At 35.3% G+C, this 10408-nt stretch overlaps 1 protein-coding gene across 1 annotated transcript in view; it reads left to right on the forward strand.

Annotated features, from left to right (window-relative positions):
• Nucleotides 1-7465, forward strand: part of RpS30 (ribosomal protein S30) — a 32971-nt gene extending 25506 nt beyond the window's left edge. Inside the window, exons 4-5 of the mRNA XM_090379741.1 lie at nt 2741-2796; nt 7296-7465. Coding sequence (XP_090235867.1) covers nt 2741-2796; nt 7296-7424 — 185 coding nt within the window. The 3' untranslated portion in view covers nt 7425-7465. The remainder of the gene's footprint in view (nt 1-2740; nt 2797-7295) is intronic.
• Nucleotides 7466-10408: the final 2943 nt, after the last annotated feature.

A 10408-nucleotide genomic window follows, 5' to 3' on the forward strand; every position in this document is an offset into this window, starting at 1 on the left:
TGTAGCTGTTATATGTAGGCTTCAGTACTTTTCATCACTGTCTTTCCTATGCTATCTTTTTCTGCTCTATTAGACTGGCATGCTCTGTATTCATCCATCCCACTTGTACTATATTATCTTAATGGTATACTAGGGAGCTCTGCCCACTTCTTGCTTTGCTTGCCAACTGCCATGAACACTTTTCTATGTAATATGCAGAGGTATGGCGGGGTGAGTCAAATTTTTTTCTACGTAAAAGAGACACCTGTCAAAACCACTGATCGATATCCAAATGACCTAGGTAATTATTTACCTGCGTGTTTTGAAAATGTTTAAGTGCTGTTCAGATATTGCCTGAACATGGTTCTGGCTGAAGCTGGATCTCTAAGGCTTCTGTTTTCAATTTCTAAAATCTGGTAGGTTTCATTAAGCAAGAATGTGGATTAATTTAAACTTTAATCCAGATCCACTGGCCACAACTTTAAAGGATAGTTCCCCCTGAAGGAAATTTAGTTTTGCAATTTTCTCTTAATTATTTCTAAAGGATTTTTAACATGTATAGTATATCCAATGTAGACAATTGTTTTAATATTTTTATTGCAAGTTTTTAGCACAATTTGTTACATAGTTGGCAAAAATATTTGCACAGTTGAGTTAGATAGCTTCTGGTCTACCCCCTAGGCAGTATACAGTGCATTTCCAACATGTGTAATGCTATAGGAAATGGTTTGTCACCCCTGGGTTAGAATTGAATAAAGTTGTTGTTTTACAGTAAATAACTGTTGTCTACTTCTCAGTTCGTTTAAAATTGCTACCATCCCTCACAGAATAGTCATACTTTAGGCAAATAAAGAAAGAATGGGGAACAGTACAGTTCTTAGATATGGGTCCATAGGGAAGCTTTGCATTTGTAAGTTAAGCTTAACATGACATTTGGGAAGAACCATAATTTTATTTGTATATTTAGATAAGTGGGGAAAATTTGCTGTACAATTCCTATCTCAAAGTAAACAATAAGGGTAAGTGATATTGCATTCCTGCTATCTTGTTTGCTACTTATGGAATACTCTAATGCTACACAGGCAAAAGTATTTGCTTTATAAATATTAATTCCTTCCAACTCTAACATCATACTTCCAGATGCTCCACCAATTCATTCATCACTACCAAACAGGTCCACCATTACCAATCTCCTTGCCACCATTCACAGCACCCTTGCAGCATTTGAGAGAAAAGAACTCCTCATAACCTCCCTCGACATCAAAGTAGCATTTGATGCTGTCCAAGTACCTGCTCTCCTATGGCTGCTTGAAGACCACTACTCCATAGGCAGGGATGCATTGCACTTCCTCTCATCGCTCCTTCAGAACTGTACAATCATACTCCATAATTCTGACAAAATCTATACTAAACAAATATCTACAGGAGTACCACAAGGCAAGTCCTCTCTAGCCTCCTGTTTACCGTTGTCATCTTCCCTTTTATAAGCCAGAAACCAGATATATTGTATTATGCTGGCGATTTGAAAATACTGACCTCCATCCAAACAAATGCAAATCCCAATATGATCACAGCGATAATTAATAGTGTGCTTCTTGCACTAGCAGGCTACCTCAAACAACTTAGTCTTATCAAACCCAGCCAAGTGAGTGCTTTCTGTACTCCTTGAAGAAAGAGCCAACAACTATCTTGTCAAAGATCAGCAGAGCTTCCGTACCTCCTGTTTCATATTATTTAGATTTGGGGTTTTGTTTTTGACACAAAACAGATTTAACCATCACATTGACACTCATCAGGCAGGCAGTGCACTTAAATGGAGAGTGAAACCACATGCATTATGTTTCAGACAAGGTCACAGCAACAATGTCAGGACCATCATACACCCACCTGCCACTTTATGCATCAGAAATCTGGACAGAATCCATGAGCACAAAACCTATCTGTGCAGTGGAATACTGGCTCCTCAAGTGGGTCACCTGCAAACACGAATACCACAAGCCCACTGACCCTGGGAATTCCCGGGCTGCCCTCTTTCATTGAAGAAAGAAGACTGGTAATCATGATCTGCTGATCGGACTCATCACATCTCCTTAATTCTGGGATCTCTGTGGCTAGAGGATTCCACTCCAACAATTTGCCCTCTTCACTCACATCTCCATTTATCAGATAGCTTCCTGCCCTACCAGATGCTTGGACAAATCCAGGACATTAATGCTGCCCTAAAAAAATTTGCTCTCAACTGACTATAGACATGGGATTTTGAGCCCCACACATCCCATGGTCCCCAATTACTCATCACTGACTGCTGGCATCATTGCGGCGCCTCCGTAGCCAGGTGGGCAGGAGCAGCAGTGCGTAGCACACGCTTCTTGATTAGACTGGGGTTCGAGCCCGTGACCACCAAATACGGAGGATGCGGAAAGGTCAGGGAATGACCACCGCATATCCCCGGAGCAATATGGCCTTAGTTGCTAATGCTCCTAAAATCCAAATAACAAACAAACAAACTGACTGCTGGCATCATTGCAACGATCAAGACATGTCAGGTTAATTATTTTTTAATGTCCTATATCACTTAATGTCAGTTTATTTCTGTAATGTATCTGGTCGTCATACCTCTTATCTGTAAACCCCTGGCTTTTTGGCCATGAAGGGACATTGCAACACTAGCCAATCCTGTAACTGCTTACAAGTGAAGGTGGTGCAATAAAAGATTCTCTCTTATTCATTGGTTCTTATGGTTTGTTTTCTCTTTTAACAGGTAAGGTCCATGGTTCTCTTGCCCGAGCTGGTAAGGTAAAAGGACAGACACCGAAGGTAATGCTGTTTTTAAATATATTAGCATATACTATAATGTTTTGTATGTATTTCATTGTAAAAACTTATTTATGCATATATATTTCTTAAATTGCATATATTAGGGTTTTTAGAGTTAATTGGTTCATTTATTTTAAGATGTTGAAGACAAATCAAGACAAATCAACAGAATACATTAGGTATACAATCTTTTGTGAATTTAAGAATGAGTGCAGCCACACATGGTGAGGAAGCTCTAAATATGAGAAAATGCCATTGTTGGCCCAGGATTTCATGTCTGACGAGTACAATTTAGTCGTTGAAGTGCCTTCAGGCTTAATTCGCTTTGGAGATGGTTGGTTTGATAGCCATGCTGGAAGGACTGGTAACTGAATTTTGCCAAACGCAATTCAAGGGATGAAAATAGGCAAAAAAAACCACAGCCAAGAGGTAGTTGTCATACTAGCAAAGTTTGCTATGCATTTGGTAGTGATGTTTGGAGCATGGTTTACTTTGAAATACTGCAGCCAATAAAAGCATCATTACTGAAGCCTGCTGCCAGCAACTTAAAAGTTTGGAACATTGTTGTAAGAAAAGTCCATTGACCAGATTCTGCAGTACTGTGATCAGGACAACATTCATTCATCTTCAGATCACATCTGGAAAATTGGTTGTGGAAAAAATTTATACATTTATAAATAAATACACACACACTACATCTGCTGTATTCTACTGGCCTTGTGTTATCATGCTATTTAGAAGTGTAAAAAAATATCTATGGAAACTTCAAGTTCAAGCCTGTTAGAAGTGCTCTTTTGTCATATGCTTCAAAGCTGGAGAATTTTGTATGGTAATGTTTTGCAGAAGGTTGTGGAGAATAAAATATACAATAGCAGATTTTCCCTATTCAAAAATACATTGGAATAGGGATAACTACTATAGCAGTTAACTAGCTAAATTAAAATTTACCTGTTCAAAATTATTTTCAGTCAAGGAAATTTAGCAAAGAATTATTTACTTGTATATCTTTGTGGGTTAAAAAATAAATTCAATATGAAAGTATTTTATTCTTTGGAAAAATTTACTCAAATTGGGCATATTCAGTAATAAACTTAAGACTGCAGAAATAACAAACAGCCTGGGAAATGTGGAAACTTAATATCTTCCCCATCCTTATAAGATAAAGGCATCCTGCCTAGATAAATTCTTTTAACAAGGTTCTAAGGATAATCTGTACAAATAATTACTTACTAGTGTTAAAGTAATAAAATTTGTATTTTTGAGATGCCATTAATATGGAAAGTATTTAAAAACAGCTGAAGTGTTTTAATATTTAAAATCTTTAATGGCTGAAGATTTTTGATAGCTACTGAGTCAGCAAGTTAGTGATGAAGGTTTATAACCCCATTAAAAAAAAAAAAATTGTTCCATGCTTTTGTTTTGCTTTTCAGTACTTTTATCAGTCTTTCTGTGCTTTAACCCAATTTGCATCTGTTGGGGTGTGTACCCACCCCAACTGGGTTCAACAAGTAAATTCTAATTTTTACTCTTATCTAGAGAGCTGAAAGTTGCTATAGCTGGAGCCAGAACTGTTTTCTTTGATTTTCCCACTTCAATTTTTGGAAATTTCTATTCAGTTTCACGCAAAGGAAAAAAATGTGCATTTTTTTAATGCCTTTTACAGTTATTTTTTTCACCCCTGCCCTAACTAGCCTAGGGCTTATGAAGCATGATTCTTGATTCATTTGTTGTTTTAGAGAGCATGCCTCTGTTTATGGAGCGAAGCGTGAGAACAATTCACTCCGGCATTGCTTCACTTCTCCATACAGCTTTATTGAGAAGACAAAAAAAAAAGACAAATGCAAAACTGTTTGTTGCCATAAGAAACAATAAAGCAAAACAGTAGTAACAATTGTTTCTTAAAAGTGAAAAAAATCATATTTCCTTTCTTCATGTGTATTGCACCTACTAACAGAAAATCAAGGAAATTCATATATTTGAAGCACACTGGAAATGGGAAAAACTGGTGTAAAACTGATAACCCTGCAGTATGCTTTTGATTTTTTTAAAAAAAAGTTTGCTGTATTATAATTGTTTTTAGAAAACAATATTGGAACAGCAGTTTCCTGGATGTATATTTGATTTAACCAAATTTCAAGAAAATTTTATTGATAGCTGCATTATAAACTTTGAACACTGGTGTGCAAAAGAGTGGAAAAAATCATCCACTACGAATAATGGATTGTTCATCCACTATGAATGTGTATTGCTCACAAAACTGCAATATTTTCGAACATTACAACACTAGTGGATTATGGCTAACTGGCTGTTCAAAAAGTATTGTTAGAAAATATTTTCTTGGTATGCATTTGATGTTATCACAAAGAGAAATTCTGTTTTAGTAACACAAGCCAAATAAATTCACCATCCATGGTCATTTGCTGTTCCGAGCTGCAATAAAAAGATATCCCCACTGAAAAATAGATTTACTCCCTATTTCTTCTTTTGTTTTACTGGGAAAATTATTTCACACAATCAAGCTGGTGACTGCTAAATGCGGTTTCTTGTTTTTCTCTCTATCTTGGGATCTCCTCTGACCATGTGCTGGTCCCAGAGTATAAACAGAAAATTTGTTTGTCGGAATGCTGCCCACCGGTGGCATCAATTATCAACTCTTTTACTGTCCTTCTAATTTACATTGTGTTCAGATAATCTGCTTTGGGAAAATTTTACATCAGTTAGGAGCAAAAACAGTTTCCCCCAACATAACGAATTACTTTAGGTACAATGAAGGACTACTACTACTGATGATTTTACTGGAAGGAAGTATCCACGATAAAACATCTCTACATGCGGTCACTCGAAAGAAACCGTAGTCATTTGCATTCAAGGACAAGCTATACAGCAATGTTTGAAATTTATAATGCAGTTCACTTGCTAATATTTCCACAGTGATTATTGCAAAATATTGTTCCCTAAAACATATTACATAAAGCAAAGTGGTGTGGTTTTTTTTTTTTTTTATAAATCAAATGTGCACCAGACCAGAATTGGATATTAGAACTTTGGCACCCTAGGATGAAGCTGATTTAGAGCTATAATGCAAAATATTGTTCCCTAAAACAATTACAGTGAAGCAGTTTTTTTTTTTTTTTTTTCTCCCCTGTTTCCACTCTGGCTTCCAATAGATTAATTTCCTTGATTTTGTGTTAGTAGATATAATACATATTAAAGAAAAATATTTGTTTTTCAAAAACAATTCGTTGTATTTCTTTCGTACAATTACGTAATGCAAAATATTGTTCGAAAGTAATGATGCCCAACTGTTCATTTCCCAAGAAAGTTTCTTACATTTTTTTATTTTCTCCTTGGATCACCTGAAAAATGCCAATGACCGTAAGCTTGATCAGTCAGTTATGGCTCCGTGTGTGTTGATTTGGTTTAGCCAGTGGCACCACAATTCAAACTAATGCAGTGATGCGTTATACAATCAAAGTGAGCTGCCGCTGTTTTTTGTGGTCGTAATTATATAAAATGATGTGATCATATATTTTTGCTGTTTTCGAGTGAATTAATAGCTTTTGCTGCTTCAGATTATTTCTAAAAATAACTTTTTTAAAAAAAAAAATTGGTTTGTTTCCGAATTGTAAGAAATCTTAATAAATTAGTTGATACTTTCTCCCTTCAGAGTGGTAAAATGGAGTAACAGCAGGAGGAAAAACACAATGAGCAGAGCTTTTTTAAGAGTTCTATGAAGACTTGAAAATCAACCTTTTTTTTTTTTTTTTTTAATAAAAATCAGTGTTCATTTTATAAAAAAACTGGCTTTAAGACATTTTTCTTTTTCACAGAAAGAAAGTGGACCTGTGTATGGTACTTGTGAGAAAAAATTTAGCAGAAATTGGCGGTAATCTTTGTATTTTAAAGATGATTGTGTCATCGGTTATTTTAATAATAAATGTGTATAGTTACACTTATCTCAAATCTTCAATCTCGAGTTTTCCTCAAAATTATAAAATTTCTTCAACAGTGATTGATTTCCTTGATCATAACTTACCATCTTCCTTTATATTTTCATGAGTAATGAGAATGGTGTCAGAAGCACACAGGGAAATGGTGGGAATGCAACCCCACTAAGTCTATCGGCCGTACATAATGTTGCCTTACATGTGTTAAATGTATTGCATGCCCTTGGGTAGTCATTACTCACTGGTTTGTTTACCTGCTAATGTTTATGCATGTTTTTATAGTACTTCAGATTCCTATGTCAGGGTGGTAATAGATATTATTGGACTTATATTGCACTGATTGGCTTGATGTGCTAATTGTTGATATCCATGTTTAGTTGTAGTGCAAATCTTCAGTTAAATCTGTGCATTCATTCTAGGTGTGGATTAATTTCAGTGATGAGTAGCATTTATTACTTTTCTCTCTTGGTGAATTATTGCAAGTATGCCATTCTTTATAAAATTTGGAGATAATGAAATTTTGTTATTAATCTTTGAACTTTATGATTGCAGGTTGAAAAACAGGAAAAGAAGAAGAAGAAAACTGGCCGTGCTAAACGCCGTATGCAGTACAACAGAAGGTTTGTGAATGTTGTTGCCACATTCGGCAGAAGGAGGGGTCCTAATGCAAATTCATCATAAACTTGTATGAGTGGATGTCAATAAACATGTTTGCTCATTGATGCACTTTTTTTAACATGTGCACACATACACAGGCAATTACTTTGTTTAAAAATTAACTAAAACTTGCATAACATTATTTCTAGTGTTATTAAAAGATTTTGAATGTGAAATTGTATTCCAATTTAATTAATGGTGTTTGTTGTGAATGTGTTTAAAAACTAAAATTCAGGACTGTGGGAAATATACTTTTGTTTATTCTGTGTGAAAACCAAGTTTGAATACGTCTAAAGATTGTCAGTATAACATATCTTACCATTATAAAAATCTTTTGAGTTTGGTTTGACTGCTGTCACTGGAGATGAGCGATAGGTATTTTAGTATGGTCCAGAAATGAAGCAAGAGCATGAAGTGGACTTATCATCACCAAGACCTAAAAAGTTTTGTTTACTGAGTTTTTTAAAGTTAATATTTTATAAGAGTAAATTTGTTGAAGAGTCTACTTAATGCTGTGTATGAGAAAACACTGACTAGAGAGCAAAGAATGGGAACAAGGAACATTTCATGTATGTGAATACAAGTAAAAAGCGAATAAGGTTTAGGACCCTTGTGCACAGTGTTGGAGTCTTAAGGCAACCCAGCTGATGTTGCAGGTGAATTGAGCAGGTACTTTGCATCTGTTTTTACTGAAGAAAGACAGATGCAAAGCATTTGACTCAGTCCCTCACCACTGGTTATTGTATAAGCTTGGACCATGTTTGGATTGCTAGAAAGATTTTAAGATGGACTGGGTGGCTGCAGGACAGAAGACGAGAATTGTGATTAATGGATATTCTTCATAGTTGTAAGGTTATAAGTGGGGTTTCCCAAAGGTCAGTTCTTGAACCACAGTTGTTTCTGATTTTCATTAACAACAACGGTGGGATATGGAAGGCTGGTGTAAAAATTTGCAGACTACATACAGATTTGTAGAGTTTTATCAGTACTAAGCAGCACTCCACAGACTGCAAGAATAATTGGAATTAAGTGGCTGCTCTTTAATGTAGCAAAATGTAAGGTCTTATGCTTGGGGAATAGCATCCCAAAAATAAATTATACACTTGCTGGGGTTGAATTAAAAACAGGAAGAAAGGGAGCAGTGTAAACAGACAGCCAGGAAAGCCTGTGGTGTTCTATTGGTAATTTATTGAATATTATCCTGTAAAGATATGGAGATCATAGTCCCACTGTATAAGGCAGTTGTAAGATCACATTTTGAAACTGTTCAGGTATTAAGACCTCAACTGAAAAAAAGACATTGAGATTCTTGAAATGGTCCAAAGATGGGTAACTTGGAAGCATAAATTCAAATTACAGTGGGAAAAGGTTTAGACTAGATTGTAGGAAGTTTTTGTTTAGCCAGAAAGTTGCTGATTTCTGGCCCAGGTTTTCTTCGCACGTAGTTGAGGCTGACAGTAAAGCAACTGGAATTGTAGTTAGTTAATTATTTTCTTATCTACCCCCCTCCACACACACACACACAGCAATTGCAGCAAAAGCCTGTGACATCCTTGCACTATAGCTATACTATTATTGATGCCAATAGCCACTTAAAATTGAATTCAAAAACATTTCAAAATTTTACAGGAATCAAAAACTGAAGATTGAGATAGAATCAAGATATCTTAGAACTATTTACAGCACTTTGCAGATAATTTAAGAATCATTTTACTTTGCTTCTAAGGATGTATGCATAAAAGTTTATAATATTTAAATTATTTTTACAGGAAACGACCAAAACCCATGTGTTTTAGATTATATTGAAAAATATGTGAATACTTTATTCTGCATGTGATAAAAATCAGTTTTTTTTTTTTTTAAGGCACAATATTTGCTATTCATCTGCTTCATTGTGGGCTCCTTCAGTTGGACAGCTGAATATTAAATTTTGGTGCTCGTGTAGGATGCTGTTTTTCATTAATTTTTTGTTTAGTGGTAGTATTATTGGCATCTTATGCATCTTTTTGATGGCAATGAAATGTCACGTTCTGGTGACAGTTTAAATAAACTGAAATGTTTCCACCAGTAAAAGCTACACCATTACTTTTTTTTTTTTTTTTTTTCTCTTCCCATGCTTATATTCAGAGAGCTTGTACAAAGGAAAGCAAATGTTTTAACTTTTTTTTTTCACTAGTTCACTCAGTTTGAAACTGATTCAGAACTTCTCTGTTTATCACTTGACTGTTAATGAAACAATCAGTGCACAGTCTGATAGTCACCTAAAATGTTTCCAAATGTATGTATTATTCAAGATATTTAATTTTTGCTTTACAATGGGAGAATCTCCTCGCCCCCTAGTGGCAATGGAGCAATATCGCCTCAGTTGCTAATGCTCCTAAAAACCAAATAACAAACAAACCTAGTGGCAAAATCCCCATTATATATTTTAGCAGCTTATGAAGCTGACAGCCTTTTCCTGCAGTATACCTCCTAGGAATGGATCCAAATGCCATTGGGAAAATTCCCTTACTGATCCACTCCTGGCACCACCAAAATGTTAACTATATAAAGGAATTTTATGCTAAGTGCTTGTGATTAAAAAAATTTTATAAAATTAAAGGTTGTGTTTATCCTCAAAATCTATTATGAGGTAATTTGCTAATGCCCCAACTTCCCTGCATTGATTTGGGTTAAAAAGGCCATAAATATGAACTATTCATGTTGAAAGCAGTCAAAGTCTGGCAATAAAAGTGGAATTGAAACTGTGCCTTGTGTTTAGCTTCATTTATGATTTTTGAAATTTAGTTGTTTTTGAAAACTTCACAATTTCTTTAGGTCCCTCTTTAGCAATAATTTGGATTATGGTCCTAATAATGTAGCTGTGAAGGGTATTAAAAACAAGCAAGAGGTCCCAAAACTAGTGTCACTCATTAGTTCATGAAGAGCAGTACACTTAGACCTCCAAATCTTGCAACTAATCTGAGAAATAGATTTCCCAGAGTGGCCACTTGTTACAGTAGTGTATT

The sequence above is a fragment of the Mastigoproctus giganteus genome, chromosome 8 (assembly GCF_048544385.1).
Source record: "Mastigoproctus giganteus isolate SK-2022 chromosome 8, ASM4854438v1, whole genome shotgun sequence".
Lineage (NCBI taxonomy): Eukaryota > Metazoa > Arthropoda > Arachnida > Uropygi > Thelyphonidae > Mastigoproctus > Mastigoproctus giganteus.